General features: G+C 35.4%; 1 protein-coding gene across 2 annotated transcripts in view; it reads right to left on the reverse strand.

Annotated features, from left to right (window-relative positions):
- Nucleotides 1-18,220, reverse strand: part of LOC127951553 (zinc finger protein GLIS1) — a 28,643-nt gene extending 10,423 nt beyond the window's left edge. Inside the window, exons 1-4 of one of the 2 annotated variants that reach the window (XM_052549502.1) lie at nucleotides 17,669-18,220; nucleotides 8,212-8,320; nucleotides 7,080-8,126; nucleotides 2,741-2,902 (exon numbers count right to left, since the gene is read on the reverse strand). In XM_052549502.1, coding sequence (XP_052405462.1) covers nucleotides 2,741-2,902; nucleotides 7,080-8,021 — 1,104 coding nt within the window. In that variant the 5' untranslated portion in view covers nucleotides 8,022-8,126; nucleotides 8,212-8,320; nucleotides 17,669-18,220. Of the gene's footprint in view, nucleotides 1-2,740; nucleotides 2,903-7,079; nucleotides 8,321-17,668 lie in introns of both variants that reach the window. The other variant, XM_052549501.1, reaches the window with a different exon arrangement.
- Between the last annotated feature and the right edge of the window lie 141 nt (nucleotides 18,221-18,361).

Here is an 18,361-nt window from a genome sequence, read left to right on the forward strand (position 1 = left end):
TACAATCTGAACTAACTTTGCCTTGTCATAAGGAGGCCAAATTATCTGATATATTAAAGAGACTTCTGCAAGGGTCCACTCTATGATATAATTTCATTTTTTTTATTTCGTCTATGATATATCGTTTTATGTATATATGCTTTTTTTCTGGATTTTGGTTGCATCATATGATTTTGATTCAGTGAAAATAATTCAAATATTATTAATATTTTTTTAAACTGCTTCTCTGCTTTAAACAAACAAAAATATACCACTTTTCAAAGGTTTGTGGTCAATAAGATTTTTTTGTTGAAAGAAGTTAATACATTTAATCAAGGATACATTAAATTAAGACATCTATAATGTAACAAACGACTCCACAAAAACATTAAAGAGTTAGTTCACCCAAACATGAAAATTAGGCTGTATTTTACTCACCCCAGAGTCATCCTAGATGTATATGACTTTATTCTTTTAGAAGAATTCAGTCTGAGTTATTTTAAAAATAGATCTTTCAAGCTGTTTAATTTCACTCAGTGAGTGGTGCATGCATCAGACCAAAAGAAGTTAAATAAAAAGCACTAGTCCTTTAAAAAAAAGTGTCTCACACAGCTCCGGGGGGTGAACAAAGGCCTCCTCTAGTGAACCGATGTAATAATCGCTTGCACTCACTGTTGTACATGGAAGCAGCTCTGGGTGGATGACGTATGAGGTCAGTGTTGCGCAAGGGCTAAGGAGAGTCTCATGAAAACCAAAGTCTCATTGTTAACAGGAGCAAAGGAAGGAAAGTTTCCTTACTTTAGCAAAGGAAAACCAGTCTCTTCTTGGGTTATATCGAAATCCTCCAAAATTCTTCTTTACAAATCCTCGTTTTGTACTTCTAATTAGTGACCATTGTTTTGTTTTGATCTCTCCCCTGCGATTCTGCGTTCATAACTTCAACGCTGACCTCATACGTCACCCGCCCGGAACTGTTTCCGTGTACAACAGTGAACAAGAGTTACATTAAAATAGTTATGTTTTAAATATGGATTTTTTTTACAAAAACGCATTGACACACCACAGGATGCCATTATTCACGCCCCGGAGGTGTGTGAAAAACTTTTTTTTATGGACGGGTGCTTTTTATTTAACTTCCTTTGGACTGATGCATGCAACACCCGCTAAGTGCCATTAAACAGCTTGGAAGATCAAATACAATTTTTTATAACTCCGACTGGATTCATCTGAAAGAAGAAAGTCATATACACCTAGGATGCCTCGGGGGTGAGTAAAACACAGCCTTTTCATTTTTGGGTGAACTAACCCTTTAAGCAGTGCAACAAATGTTTTCAACATTGATAATAATAAGAAATGTTTCTTGAGCACCAAATTAGCATATCAGAGTGATTTCTGAAGAATTATGTGATGCTGGAGTAATGACTGCTGAAAATTCCATCACAGGAATAAATAACATTTTAAAACAGATTCAAATATAAAACAGTAATTTTAATACTTTACAATATAACTTTTTTTTTTAAAAAACATTACAAAATGACCTTTCTTTATTATATTAACAGTTGTAGCACTTGTTTTTGACTTTATGCTGCAAATTTTGTATCAAAATATATGAAATAAATACTTTATACACTCTTTCAAAGTATAGGACGCTTCATGAATTTTCTCCCCAAAAAACAACAAAAACAAAGGTTTTCAGATGCTTCACACGGCTACATGAAACAAACCCTCCACAGGATATTACACAGGTGCAGTGTGATACACACACAAAAAGATTCAGTAAATATTATGAATTCGCCGCATCTGTCCACTTCAAATATTAACCGCACTTCACCCTACACAAATTCTTAAAACGGCACTGACTAATCAATAATGTTGTGTCTGTTACATTAAACATTTCAGCTGTGCTAGAGAGTCCGATGGAGGTTGCGAAGGAAAAGTAAATGCTTTGTTGGATAACATTCCCAAAGTCTGCATTGATAACAAACAGTGACATAATTCTAACAGCTCTGAAAAATCACTTCCAGAGATGTGCTCCACTCATCTATATGATGAATCAGGACATTTGCATGGTTAGAACGTCTCCAATTAGAAGTGCAACGGCTGCCATCAGAAGCTTACTGACAGCAGTGAACGAAACCACCCTGCTTTGAATAAATCAGCTCTGTTGACTTAAGTGTACTGAGGAAACAGATATCACTCGCAGGCTGGTTGTTACACAGCTTTACAGACTGGCATGAGAGCCGCAGTGGGAGAGCTGCGGAGAGAGATGTGCAGCCAGAGCTGGTAGTCGCTGAAGTGGCTCTCTTTTTTTCTTCAGCCATTAAAGTGAAAGGAGATCTCACCAGTGTTCCAGACTATAATTCCTTACTCTGAATTTAGTGTAAATATAACCCTGTTATTACGACTACTTTGTCTGGAAAAAGTGACAAGTAAGCTTCCCTCGCTTGTTTGTTTTCATTAGTGGTGTACACCTTCTGCAGACTAGGTATAAATGTAAATTCACAGCTATATAGGTTAAACAGTGGGGTCCAAGAACCACTAGTAAAAATCATATTTTGCATATTTATAATTAGTTAAAGGAACTTTTAGAATGTCTTTGTTTAATTACTGACCTAAAATGGAGAAAAGTGAACTAAATAAATGTGTGCATATAAATATTGTTTTCTTCCGAGACTTTAAGATCCAACTGTACGATTTTCCGCAGTGCATTTTTAACGTGTTTTTGTGTTTACACCTGATAGAGTCATAAGAATGGTCATACCGTGTCGAGATGTGTGCGCTGATGTTTGGCTCGATCACTGGAGTTGCTGAAGGCCTTGAGACAGCCGGGATGCTGGCAAATGTAGGGCTTCTCTCCGGTGTGGCTGCGCAGGTGGATCTTCAAGTTCTCCAGACGGGAAAATGCCTTATTGCAGCCTTCAAACTACAAGAAAATACCCAAGCATATATCCATATGAGGGAAAAAGCAAAAAATCATGCATGTACATGTGCATGCAAATTATGACATGCTTTAGTGGAAGAGAGTACATGCATGATTTGTATGTAAGCAGGGATTAATATATGCAATTGATTAGAAGATGATATGAAACAGAAACTTTTTTTTTGCCATTCAATCTCTAAACAAAAACAACTAGAAGACATGTCTTGTCTGATACCAAGTTATGCTTGATAGACAAGTGAGAAAGTGGTGGCATGAAATGTTTTCCATGGGTCTTTTTTAAAGCTCAAAATGATACCAGTTTTGGAACAGGAAATGTTTTTGCCACAGTGCACAGTTATGTAATGCAAAGATGTTAAAAACAGAATTTTCTTAAAATGAACAGTAGTTCATCCAAAAAATGAAAATATTGCCATCAACTCCTCATGTTGTTACAAACCCATATTACATTTTTTCTTCCATAGAACACAAAAGAAGAACCTCTGAAGAATGTTCAAGCTGCTTCATACTGTGCAATGAAAGTGGATGGAGACCAGGGGACATCAAGCTCAAAAGAGACAAAAAAAGCACAATAATAGCATCATAAATAAAGTCTATGTACTATACATCCCAAGTTACTTATGAAAAGATAAACACTCAAATTATTATTAATTCAAAATCTTGCATGACAGCTGAGAGGTGGTCAACTTTCACTTTCATTGTATGGAAAACAGCAGACTGTATGTTCGGTTATCATTAATTGCTTTAATTGGAGTAGAAAGAAAGTCATACAGGTTTTGAAAGACATGAGTGCAAGTTAGTGCCTTAAGCTCAAAATGATGTTGGGAAATTATAGCTATTAAGCCACATAAATGTCAAGTGCTCATATGGTTGTAAATAATTGTCTATAAATGCTATTCATGTTGTCAGTTCATGCACATTTATGAGGCTTGTTCTGAAGATCCGCACACAGACACACATGCCACTATCCCAAGTTTATTAAAGAGATATGTTCAAAGCTGGTTCCTGTTAGAACAAGGCTCTGCTAAGATGTTTGAGTTGGAGAGAAGCCAGCGAGGGGGTCAGTAATAAGCCCAGCTGATTCAAGGTGGCAGCCGCAGTCATGCAGACTTTTGGTTGGAGCAATTCTGCAAAATTATAAAACACATTTTGGCGGTCACAGGTGTGATGTCATGATGAGGTTATATGAAAAATAAATAGGGTTTCATTGAGCATCTTTACATTTATGCATTTATGGCTATAACATTTTAATTAACCAAGTTGACGTTTCGATGTTTTATTCATTTAGGAGACACATTTATCCAAATCAAATACACTTTCATTGAAGTACACCAAAAAATGGGTTATGAATGTGAATACAAATAAATAAATAAAAAACAAAAACCATCTCAAGTGTGTTAAAGGGGTCATATGATGCGATTATAATTTTTCCTTTATCTTTGGACTGTTAAAAGCTTTTGGTGCATAAAGAAGATTTATAAAGTTGCAAAGACTAAAGTCTCAAATCCAAAAAGATATTCTTAATCAAAGTTAAGACTCTGCCACGCCCCTCTAAAATGGCTTATTCAAACACGCCCACATGTCTACATCACTATGTGGAAATATTTGCGTAATGCCGCCCAAACGTTGACGCAAAGTAAGAAGGCGTGGTTTCAGTAACCGCAGTTAGAGTTGAAGCAGCCATGTCAGGGAGATGCTGTGTGTATCTAGGCGAAAGCAAAAGCACTTTTTTGGCCTTCTGAAAGTACAGTAGATGCATTTAGGAATCTTTAAAATTACTTACAACATATGGACGACTGTTTTTTGAACCTAGAAGAGGAGGTCATTCTGACTTTGCTACGACAATCTGGCGATTCTGAATCAGTTACTGTAAGTATGTTTTGTTATTAGTTTAAGTATTTGCTTTTGAATGTTCAAATGAGTTTTGAGCATTGCGCGTGAGTATGTGCGTGCTTGTGTGTGTATGTGAGAGAGAGAGAAAGAGAAAGAGAAGGAGAGAGAGACAGGGTCACACAGTGGAGAGAGCTGTCTTAAACATCTGTAGCTTGTGTACTGCACACAAATGCGAGCTTCATCACTATGTCTGTCACGTCACTCTGTTCCCCTTTCAGGCTTAAAATGATGGTAAATCTAAGGACATTATTAACTGTCTCTACATTTATTTTGAAAGATAAAGCTCACGATTATGGAAAGGTGTTTGCAGTGTTCGGCCAATCACAATGCACAGGGTCAGTTGGCCAATCAGAACAGACTGCTCTTGTCAGAAGGAGGGACTTTGTAGAAAATGACGCATTTGAGAGAGGCGGAGCATAGAGGACATACAATAATGTACAGTATTTGAAAAATTATTTTAGTTTTTTGAAAATTATTTTACTTTTTTGAACATTAAAGCATGTCAGCATATTCTGTTACACCAAATACACAATAATGATATTTAAAAAGCATCATATGACCCCTTTAAAGCAGACAAATTCAGAATTCTGTATAATGTACTCTCTCAGATTTAAATTATGTTTAAAACTGATAACAATACATAAAAGCATGAATGGTTTTAATCTTATTAGCCGTGCTGTTTACATTAAAAATCAGTTACAAATTATGATCAAACCACTAATCGAACTACATTTATTTGTAAAAACCTATTATCGTTCAGGACAAAATGTTTCCCAAATGATAGTCCTCTGGCCACCACAGTTTAAAGAGAAAAATAAAACAAATAGATGAAATAATATCCCACGGCTATCTTGCATCATTAAAAAGAAACACATTTCCTATGTAGCTCACGGTGAAGGAAATGAAACACAGCTTCATCAAAGTATTAAATTATTATAGGTTTAGGACACTGCTTGAAGTAATATCTTTGAGCTTGACTGTATCCATCTATTATTATATTCTATGTAATATATATCTACGCAGATCTCAAAAATAAGAGATGAACCTTAAGTTCTGGTTATGATTATTCAATATCAGGTAACAGAATGAAAGAACATTTTGCTGTTCCCTAACAATGCATGAGGACACTTACAAGTGTCATTGTTGAATTCCTTAAAAAACAATCAGGCAATGAATACTGCAAAACTTAATCTTAAAATCCTTCTTCAAAGTCGTCCTGGAAGGAGTTGACTGAATCGATGATTGCGAAATATCAGTCTCTAGGCAATTTTCACGATTGCAATTTTTAAGTGAACTATAAACAATTCTAAAATGTCTAAATCTTTAAAAGCTGCAATGCATCCATCTTTGGAGGTGAAGAAAGATTGAGTCCACATGTCAGTCTTTCTCAATTACAAACTCTTACTTCAAAGAACTGGCATGGATTGAAATAAAAATGTCTTGAGTTTTTACTGATTGATACAAATGATATGTATTAGTAAAACAACACCTGTGTTCAGTGTCTGGCACAATATTGTGATATACACTACCCAAAGAAAGTCTCTGAAGCACACCAAGGTTTTTCAGTTAAAATCAATGTTATCTCTTTTAATATATTTTATTTTTAATGTTGAATCATCAAATCATTCTAATATGCTTATTTATAATATTTTAACATTATAAATATTTAAATAATATATTTCTGTTAATGCATTTTTTTTAGCAGTCTTTGATGAATGGAAATTAAAAAATAACAGCATTTATTTGAATTATTTATTTTATTTGAATGAAGAAAACTTTTGTAACATTATAGATGTCTTTAGTGTCAATTCTGATTAACTTAATGTGTCCTTGCTGAATAGAAGTGTTTATTTCTATAATCTCGAGCCGAACTTCAGAATGGTAATGTAGATGTGACAGAGTGTATAATCAGTGGCAAACCAGGGCCTGACACACCAGAAAATGATATAAAATTATAATAAATAAAATATACAATAATCATTACCAGAAGGTCCAATATTTAAAAGATTTAAAATGTAGTTTTAGACTAAATGTTAAGTTGTTGTTACTAATAAATTCAGATTTCGCATTAAAGAAAAATATCTGTTTAAGTTTTTTTTTTTCAGCATGTCTAAAAACTCTTTTCCTGAAATTTAGGTCAAATTATGTCACTCTCTGGGTGTCACAAGTTCGGAATTTTTACTTTTTTTTTTTCAGTATGTCCTATTCTATGCTGTAATGTTTAATATTATTGTAAATTCACCTGATTGAAAATAAAAACTGAACTCACCATGCATTTGTTGGGCTTTTCACCAGAATGGACTCTCATATGAATGAGCAGTTTGTATCGAGCATTGAAGGGCTTGTGCCGACGGACACATCCTGCCCAGAAGCAGGTAAATTCCTCGCCTTTTCGCTGATCTATGTGAACCTTCTCTATATGTCTCACCAGTTCTTCTTTCAGCCCATAGGTAGCCCTACAATCCATCCATCTGCACGGCTGTTCTTCACTCAGGTGTTCATTCATTCCCTCAGCCCCAGGAAGCCCACTTAGTCCCAGATCATTCTTCAACTGCTGCAGTGTAGGAAGCTTTTCTGACACTTCTGTCTGAGTATTGTGAAGGTTAAGATGCTGGCTTTGTTCTTTGGCTGCGTCTGTGTCAGTGCAGAGATACTGAAGGAGATCTTCCTTGTGCAGAAGCTTCTCGTTACAAAGATGGAATTCAGCAACAGGTTCTTGTTTAGGAGACTTGGGATATAAACATCCTTCTGGAGGTTTCTGTGGTGTGCAACTGTAGAGAAGGTCCTGGGCCTCAGGTGGACCGCAGAGAGTCGAAAGAGATGGAGAAGTCAAACACAGCTCTGACATTGAGCCAGATGAGTGGCTTGAGGAAGGAGAGGAGAAGGATGGAGAGAAGGCACTGAAAGATGACGTGGACAGGGAGGAGCAGAATAAGGAAGGGGACAATGTGTCACTCACGTGCGATAGGTTATCTACAACCGACGTGTCACTCTTTGCGCTGCTGATATAGGACACAATGGTTCTTTCTGTGGAACAGACCAAATCGAAATCATCTGTTGTTATCGACACAGGCGACTCAGACAAGCTCCACATCTTCAGAGCTTCCATGTGAACAGCTTGGTTTAAAGAAGACAGGTATTTTTCATCATTGTTCACAAGGCCACACTGGTCCAGCTGTGCAACCGCTGGACTTAGACCTGTAGGCCTCATGACGTTCCTCCAGTTAGCTTCCCTCTGGATGTGAATCAAACTGTAGAAATTATTCAGGGGTCGCAAATGTTAGCAGTGACACACCTGTGATGATTCACAAGGTACCTGGAAGGAACGTCAGGAATAAATGGATGAATTTATGCAGTCAATTCCAATCAGAAATATCAGGTCAAGTGTGTTGGTAGAAGACCTCAGGATAAACTGGTGCATGTTGAGGCTGAATGGTGTTTGGTTTTTCCATCATCTTAACGGTTTCAGAATGCAAAGCTCTGTTCAGTCCTTTTACCAGTCACTTTTTACTGCAAAGGGAAAAAATAAAGGGTAAAAATTAGTATCAATGTAACGATTACTGTAAAAAAAGAACAATGAAAAACCTCATCATCAATGTTCAAAAGTTTGGGGTTATTAGAAAATTTTAACTTTTGGTAATCAAGAATGTATTCAAACAATCAAAATAGACTGTAAAAGATTATTATAATTTTACAACAGATTTCTATTTCAAATAAATTCTGTTTTGGTCTTTCTATTTATTAAAGAATCCTGAAAAAACATGCGTCAGAAATATTAAGCAGCACACCTGTTTTCAACATTGATTTCAGAAACAGCATTTCAGAATGATTTCTGAAGGAACATGTGACTGAAGACTGGAGTAATGATGCTTTGCCATAACAGCAATAAATAAAATGTTTTCAAATATTTAAAAATATGCACCATAACAGTGGCTTCTCATTACAGAAAAAGTGGGGAGAGATTATCTTTATTATATGACTATGTCTGTTGGAAATACTAAAAAAATGCATATTCCCAATTAACAGATTTGAGTCATACTAATATTGTACTGCTTGTTCATCAAAATAGCTGCATTCGCACTGTGACAGTGATTAAATTTGCAGAGACCAGTCTTCATTTCCTTGTTTCCAGTAGGTGTCCTGTCTGGTCTCAAATAGAAAACAAAACAATAAACCATTTGTCGCAGTGAATCTCAGTCTGCATTAACTTCCCTTTAAACCATAGACTTAACTGTACAAGAACGCCTGTGTTACTGCAGTTCCTCTTCTTAACAGACTGTACCACCAAACCAAACTCCTCAAGGGTGACATCCACAGCCGCTGAAAGCCAGCAGACCGCCGAGGTCGGAATCGCTGCACTAGGAGCCAATATGGTTCAATAAAAACTCTGTCAGTCCTCTCATGAATTGGACATGATTAGGGTGTGTGTTTTTCTTCTCTTTGAGGGTGCAGGTAGCAATGTTCAGACTTGGTAAAGATTAACAGAGAGACATTTGTGCCCTGACAGACAGATTGCTTGGAACCAGGATGCAGATATCTGGTACCAAAACCGAGACTCTAATGTACCACATCCCTCAGCTAATGAGAAGCAGGCCTGGAACAGTGGGGAAGAGTCTTCAAGAGGTCTCTCCTGTCCAACACTCACACTACTGTGCTAAATTCATGCGCGCTTTAACACTCTGCACACATTCGCTCAAGTGATCCAGTGATGTGCTGCCATGATTGAGCTGGCAAGTTAAAGCGAGAGTGCTTTGACTACATGCATCAACAGGGCTTAATATGTCAAATCCTCTTCCCACATTGTATGTGTATAACACTACTGTAAATAAGATTCAATCTAAGTTTATAATCACAGAAGATAAAGTGTAGCATTTTTGTCTTTTCTTTTTTTAAGTTGATGGCCATGCCTCCTTACAGTAAATGTGTTATTTAAACAGAAACATATTTAGTAATGGGTCACTGTGGTTTTCTCTTGCAGAATAAGTGGCGAGGAATCTAATGAACAAATTATAATGACTAAATGTCTGACAGAATATCAAAAATATATCATGCATAACTCTGAAAACCACAAATCAGAACCCAAATTTATGACCAATTAAACACACACTCACACACACAAAAGCACAATTAAAATTAAATGTTGATGACATCTATTTTGCAAATGCCTCTTACATTGCTGTAAAGTTTCAAGGTTCATTAAACAAATGCGTTTGGTTACCCACCGAAAATAAGGAAAACAAACGAGCATATTAAAATAATAAGAAATCTCTACATACTCATGGGAACACATGAGTTACAGCATGGCATGACTAATGGATTGATTCGGTGTAACTGGTATAATAAGATTCTCTGGCCATGCAGAATCTTTACCTTTTGCACTCAATGAACCTTTATCAGACTGTTTTCTCAATAGTGGTTCACTAAAGTGTTGTTGTCCTGTCCATTATGCTTTCACACCTAAAGAACTTAATGGAGAAACACCATATGCCACTCTTGAAGTTATTCAATACCGTTCAGACTTTACCAGAGGTCTTTAAAATTCCTTCCACTCGAATTGTGGATATATTAAACACCTCAGCTAATTTCTGTTTTATACAAGATGAAAATGTACACCTTTAAAGGAATGGTTCACCCAAAAATGAACACTTTGTAATCATTTACTCACCCTCATGTCATGGCAAACCTGTATAAGTTTGTTTTTGAACACAAAAGATGATTTTGAAGAACTGAACACAGTTTTTGGTACCCAATAATACAATGTAAGTCAATGGGCACCATTAACTGTTTGATTACCAGCATTATTCAAAATATCAGATTTTATGAATAAACATAAGAAAGAACGACAAAAGAGTATATGATGAAAAATAAACCATATACATTTTGGGGTAAATTCTCTGTAAATTGCCTTCAGCAATTTTCAGAATTATGCTGAATGAAATAACCTATTATTGCCTTTAAAAAGCTGAGTTTTAAGGCAAATTGCTGATGAAATTGGAACAAATGCATAAGAAAACCATATGATTCCATTTAAGGAATTCTTTCATTTTAATATCACCGCAGATTGCTAAACACAGCTGTGTAATCTGACTGGGAAATGAGTACTTATTTAGCAATAAATACTTCTGTCTTCATTTTCAGAGCACTTCTATTTTAGGACAAACATATGTTATAAAATGCACCATGGCACGACACTATTAAGATTTATTACACAAATGAAAATTATGTTTTCATATATATTTTTTTTTTTTTATATCATACTCTGTACTTGTTGGCTAAACGTGTGGCTGGCATGTTTATTGTCTCCAGAATGGGCATTAAAGGTGACATAAATGAATCTGCTTTGTAATTACTCTGATTTATTACTTTGGAGCAGGTGCTTGGCAGCTGTTAACTGAGCAGAGGGAAAAGACATAATTAACCATGATGTTAAGGTTTGTGTCATTTTCAACCCTGCCACTTTCAACAAGCCAGACATCTTTGAAGTACATTCAAAGACTGGATTCAAGCTAAACTAGCAGGACTATCCATCTCTTCTTACTAAACATAACACAATGAATGACGAGACACACAGCCTTGAAAAGAGGAATAATATCCTTTACCACATTTAGTCATTTCTTCAAAGAGACTTACAAATGAGGAAAAAACAGTACTAGTTTATCATACAAGAGCTAATAACACACTCAAGCGGAGTAGTATTGACAGAAACAAAGCTAGTGCAGAAGAAATTAGAAAACTGAAAGAGTGCAGGAGTTCAAACACCTCACTAATAGTATCTACTACAGAAAAAACAATACAAGATACTGTAGAGATAAATTACTGTACTCTACCTTCGTACACATCCACCATAATTAACTCTGGAAATTGCCATCATTGCATAAAGTCAAGCTGATTAATTGTCAGTTGATGAGGCTCTGTGAATGCGTTTTGTTTTGTAAAAACAGAAGTTACACATCTATAGTCTTTGGCTACATTTAAAGTAAGGTAAAAACATTCATATTAATGTGTGATTATTTTAATAAATACATTTATCAAAATGTAATTTTTGTTATTTTATGTAGCTGCAATATCATATAAACACCCACTACTGGTCATTAGTGCTGCGATTTATTAGTGAATTATTCTTAATATACTGACTATGTTTATGAATTGAACCTTATTGTGAAGTAACATGTTTTCTAAAAACATATATAAAAAAATCAATGGATCAGGAGTTCTGAGAAATCAACTATAGAGCCATAACTTGAGTAACTTCATAAGGACACACAGTATAAATGGGTATGTGGGAGCTCCACAGTGGTCCACTGGTCATATTGTGGCGCCAGTCCAATCTTTTTTTTTTTTTTTTGTATTTAGTGATGGAAGACGTCTGGATACGTGGACTTGTGTCTCACTGGGAACACTGGGTGTCTCACATTACCGACTGTTATTAAAGCACCGACGGAAGGATGCATCACTGAAGAACTAAAGCTGACCGCACTGCCACCCCGTCAGTCCGAACATTTACAAGCAAGTGCAAATCTGTGAGAAAACTCAGCTGAACTCCGGAGCCAGGAAATTCCACTGAAATGACAGTGGTTGAATCCAAACCACCAGACATGGACAGAGCTTCTCTACTGAACACGGTGGGCGGACGGACGGTACGTGGAGCCAGTACTTACACACTCCACATGTCTGCCAACAGCATGGCGTTTGAGGAGACGAGACCTCTTTAAATTACACACGGTTAATTGGTTTCAACTTGTATTCCATATTTCACGACATCTATTCTGGTTCTGGTCGAGTAAATGTCTATGATTACAGATTTACAAGGATGAAGGCCAACTGGTGAAAACTGATTAAATGTAAATGTAATGCAATACTCTGGGTGAAACACAAGTTATGCTAAACCAGTTTGCATTTGAGGTATAGCATAATGCTGATAAAAACAAAATCATTTTGAATTGTTACTCTTTTTTTAGTCAGAAAAAAATATCTAAATCAAAGGACTATTCTGGCCTCTGAACAATCTTATTGCTCAGCCATTGAGCCAGCATACGGCAGACATTATATACTGTACATCATACATCTATAGATCTAGATCTATCTATCTATCTATATACACGATCAAAATTGTTGTTACCCTTGGTAAATGACCAAAGAAGGCTATGAAAACAAATCCGCACTGTTAATCCTTTTGATCTCTTATTTAAAAATATTCACAAAAATCTAAACTTTGAATGAAGAATAGAAATGTAAAATGGGGGAAAATATCATTATGAAATACATGTTTTTCTCTATTAACATTGGACACAATTAACGGTACCCTTTTATTCAATACTTTTTGAAACCTCCATTTGCCAACATAGTATAGGAGATTTCTCCTATAATGCCTGATGAGGTTAGAGAACACCTGATGAGATCAGAGACCATTCCTTCATCCAGAATCACTCCAGATCATTCAGATTCCCAGCTCCATGCTGGTACTTCTCCTCAATTCACCCCGTGGAGGTCAGGGAACTGGAATGGCCATATAGCAGAAGCTTGGTTTTGCGCCCAGCGGCCCATTTTTTCGTTGTTTTTAAGGTTTGTTTTTAGATTATTGTCTGGTTGGAAGATCCAAGATTTCTGACAGAGTCAGTCACTTTTTTCAGTCACAATTTTTTTTAAACTGTTGGTATTCGATAGAATCAATGATGCCATGTGTCTAAACAAGATGTCCAGGACCTCCAGCAGTAAAGCATGACAACAACATAAAAAAATACAGCAGTATATTTAATTGTGCACATGGAGTCCTTTTTATCTCTGTGTTCACCCAAACCCGTCTCGAGTGTTTGCTGCTAAAAAGCAAATGTTTCAGTCACATCTGTCCATAGAAGCTAGTCCTGTTTGAAGTTCCAGTTGTGTCCGACAACTGCATATGCTGGAGATTGTTTTTTGGTGAAAGTATTTTCTTTTCTTGTTTTTTTTTTCTTGAAGCCCTCCCAAACAACATGTGGTGGAGTAGGTGCTGTTTGATAAGGTTTTCTGAATCTGAAACACAACCTTTTTCTGCAGTTCTCCAGCTGTGATCCTTGAAGAGTTTTGGGCCACTCAAACTCTCCTCCTCACCGTGCATTACCACAATATAGATAAACTTCCTCTTCCAGACAGATTCATAACATTTTCTGTTGATTGGAAATTCTTAATTATTGCCCTGATGATAAATGGAATTTTTCGCTGCTCTACCTCTTATTCTTAAAACTAATTTTACTTCACTAATTTGTGAAGCTCAATTATCTTTTGCTGCACATCAGAAATATATTCTTTGATTTTTCTCATTGTGATAGATGATTGAGAGAATTTGGCCTTTGTTTTCCCTCCTCTTTATATTTCTGTGGAACAGGAAGCCATGGCTGGATAATTTCATGTTCATAATCACCCTGGTGTGCGCAAAATTGTGAATATGAATAGGAATATATTTCAGATATATTTTCCTCATAAGATTTTCTAGGTGGTACCAGTAATTGTGTCCAACGTGTATTTAAAAAAAAAAAAAAAAAAAAAAAAAAACTTTCATAATGATATTTCCTCACATTTTAAATTATTATCCTCCAATGAAAGATTTTTGCGGATAAAAAAAAAAGGATCAAAAGGATTAACAATACAGATTTACACACCCTACATTTATCATATTACCAATTCTGACCAAACACACACACACTGGCGTGCACAAATCAACACAGCAACATTCCATAAAAATATCATTTGTTGATTTTTATTTCATGTAAAGTAAAAAAAAAAAAAAATTCGAAGTTGCAGTCTTTTATAATGCATTTATAATGCAAGTGCTTTGTAAAAAATATCCTGTTAGATTTATCATTAAAAACAGTAAAAAAAAAAAAAAATTTGGTCACAATTTTTCAGATGGGGCGGCATATTTGTGTCATATAATTCATTAGAGGTTACATTATTTTGCAGTAATATGTCAATGTGATGATTGATTAACCTACGGTAAACAGGTTTTCCTATAAATGTTTGCTTTCTTGAAATTCCAAACTTAATTTGTTTTATTTAAAGAAGTTGTATAATGACCAGTCTTTAACCTATCATGTCCTTTTAATATAACAGTAGCCTTGAACATCTGTTAAAAGCCATATTAAAAAAGAAAACTGTCCTCCTGCATTTCCAATCAGATTTCCATAGCTCAACATGTAAATCCATGGTTTCTCAGAGATTTGTAGAACGAGAAGCTAAAAAAAAAGACAAATCTAAGTTTCACCTATAAAGCACAGCACAGAAATAAAACTGTTCAAAACAGTGTTTTTGGGCTTGTTGCAGTGAAAATATCTGATGATCCCCCACAGTGTTCTTGTTGGTCTCAGATCATATTTCCCAGCATTCCATAAAAGTTTATGGAATCTTGGCTTTAACGCATGAAGGCCCAATATGTGAGGTCGGTTCTTTTTAAATGGAGTCAACCGGAACCTTAAAGTTCTATTTGACAGTTCCCGTCAACACGATCATCATCACATTCAATTAACTTTAAGAGCTGACCTAAACCACAGCAATACATATAGCATGAGAGGTATGCTTTCAAGACATTTACATGGACATGAAAATGAATTTGACAGTCACTGAAGCGTTTGTTTAAAGGAACTTTTGGAGTATTAAATGGCCAATAAAAATAACTTGTCACTGTAGTGATTTACAGCACTGCAACAATGCTGGTAATATAAACTGGAGCAGCCCAAAATCATCACAGAGAATCGAGAGACACCTGTGAATGGATGTATGAATGCTGAGTTCAGCAGTTTATGTAAATTTAACACAGAAACAATAAGGATTGTTAAGAGATTTAGACTGTACATACTGGATATCTCACATCTTGTTGTTAAAGGAGAATTTATATTTTTGTCAATACAAGTGCATACAAGTTTACACTCAAGACTTTAGTCTATATAAAGTCTCAAATAATTCTCACTGAAAGACGCTCTACTGTTTGACTAACAGGAATGCTTTATTATATAGAAGCAAAAAAATAAAATTAAAATATTTCCCCATACTTATTCACTTAACTGTTCATAAGTCTCTAATTTAAGTCTCAAGTCAATTCTTTTATTTTATTTGTTTACTTGTGTGAATGGAGTCTCTGCGATCATTTGTTCATTCATGTAATGAGCAATTAAATTAGCCCATGAACAAAACAGTTAATATTCACTCAGAATAGCAAATCAAACCCAAACTTCTTTAGACAGTGTTAGAAGAACAGGGAAAACGAAAGGCCAAAAGCATCATATCAACCTATATTTAGTTCTGCTTCATGTAGTTTTAAATACCACAAACATACAAGCTGGAAAAACAAACTTGATTGACAAATTTGATGACAGAGCTTTTTAAAGGGTAAAAGACCACTTACAGCCCATGATTATAATCACAAAATCTGGCACCATTAATACAGCATTTGTGGAAAGAACTTCAGATTTTTCCAGTTTCTGGTAAATGTAGAACCTTTAGCTTGCCATTCATGCTTAATATCTTTAGTGCACCCCAAAGCAAAACAAAAGTAATGAAATGATCCTCTGCTTGACGCATAACACAGTTATAATGTGAGGTTATGAATTGGCTTTCACTGTAAACGGACTGATTTTTTTCTTCTGGGATTTCTGGCCAACTCTGATAGTTAAACACAAACTTAACCATTGACCATGTTGTAAAAGCCAATAGTGCATGAAAAAAGTTTTCTTTCAATCCTTAAACAAAACATAAAAAGTAGAGATTACCTAACACCCCCATGTGCAGAAAAATGCATGAATAGTTTATATTTTAGAAAAATGTAAGCCAAGCGAGTTTTTATTCTGTTTACAGAGGTTTTTAGCAAAATCAAATGTACAGTATCATTTCAAATCCTTTATGGATAAATTTTTGGTTCAGTTTACATGAATCTAAACTGATAAATTAAAGACAGACAAGGACTAGAAAAGATGAACTGAAGTTTTCATAAAAATGCAAAGTATTACACAAGAAGGAAACAAGCAAGAATGTTTTGGTCAGTCAAACCATGAGAAATAATGCCCCTTGAGAGAGACCGAAAAGTATTAATCCTAAACAATTTCATCATGTATTAACATCTCAACCAAACCAAAATAGCCGAGGGCAGCGGATGAATTGCAGCAGTTTTTCTGAATTGCCTGTTAAATTCAAAACAGTCTTCAACTGGACATCAAAATATGTTCACCATAACCTTATATTTTAATTTCCCCATAGACAACTCCAGAGGGTCTCTCGTCTGTCTGTCTTTTATGATTGACCATAAAATCTAAAAGTATTTAATAATGGACTTAATTTCCCAATAATTCAAATTGTGTCATTTAGTCACTTTCATGTTGTTATAAACGTATTATTTCCCATTTTGGGGTAGACTTTCTCTTTAATAGGATACGTTTCTAGAAACCTGAACATAAATTATCTGAAATATATGATTAAAAGTGAAATTAAGTCTTGCTTAAAAAAATAAAAATAAATAAATTTAAAAAAAGAAATACCTTGGGAATGATTTTTCAAGGACCTGCAACAAAGCCACATATTTCATAATCCCAAGGCTGGACTTGCTGTATCAAATATAATGGGTTTATCTAAATATAGAGGAAATAAGAAAGGAAAGGTATTATTTTTCTAGCAGATACCACATGGACAGAATAAACCGCAAAGGAAAAATACATGCTCATCTTCAGCGTGTAATGTCAACGTATTCATTAATCATGTAAGATTAGCATTCAACAAATTAACTGAAAATATTCATCATCCGATCGAGCTGATCCCAAAAGATGATGGTTTGATACGGATGTCGTATAATAAATAAGTGTTATGTAGGCTACTGTGGTAAAAGTGCAGTAAACTTACCCGTGGTTCAATCACTGTTAGTCCACAGCTGCAAAAACGACAGGAGAGTAAAACTCATCCATCCTTCCCTCAGTGTGAAGACCAGCCCCATAACCCAGAAACTGCTCCATCTCTTCCCTCTTAAAAAGCGACTGAAAGTGAAACATAACCGCCTTCTCGTCCTTAACGCGAGTAAACCGGTAACGTTAATGTAATGACGTTAGATAAAACCGCCAAAAATTAAACACGCTCGTCTTTGGAAGGAAACCGGCGTTGTGTTGTGTCAACGTAGCCTACTATTGATTTAATGAACCTTGATTCATTAAATCAGCGTTAATAGACAGTGATTCATATTCCAGCACAAAACTACTAAACTATAAAGTCAAACTTTTATTCATTCTTTCCTAGTAAATATTTAACAAACCACCTTTGGTTCAGCCATCAGTATTACAAACGAGCTTGTGGGGATTTAGTTGGAAATACAGGCCTAAATAATATTAATAGTATATCACAAAATGTCTCTTTTAATATGATTTTTCTATACACATGAGTTTATACGATATTCAGTGATAAAATCCCATTTGAAATTAACCACACTTTAATATTAAATATTTAGTCAAATGTGCAATCGCAAACTGCTGTGAAGAGCAGAACACAAACAGCGACACCTGCCGTTCATCAGAGGAAATGCACACCAAACTTTGTCTGCAGCCA

This window comes from Carassius gibelio, chromosome B2, assembly GCF_023724105.1.
Source record: "Carassius gibelio isolate Cgi1373 ecotype wild population from Czech Republic chromosome B2, carGib1.2-hapl.c, whole genome shotgun sequence".
NCBI classification, from domain to species: domain Eukaryota; kingdom Metazoa; phylum Chordata; class Actinopteri; order Cypriniformes; family Cyprinidae; genus Carassius; species Carassius gibelio.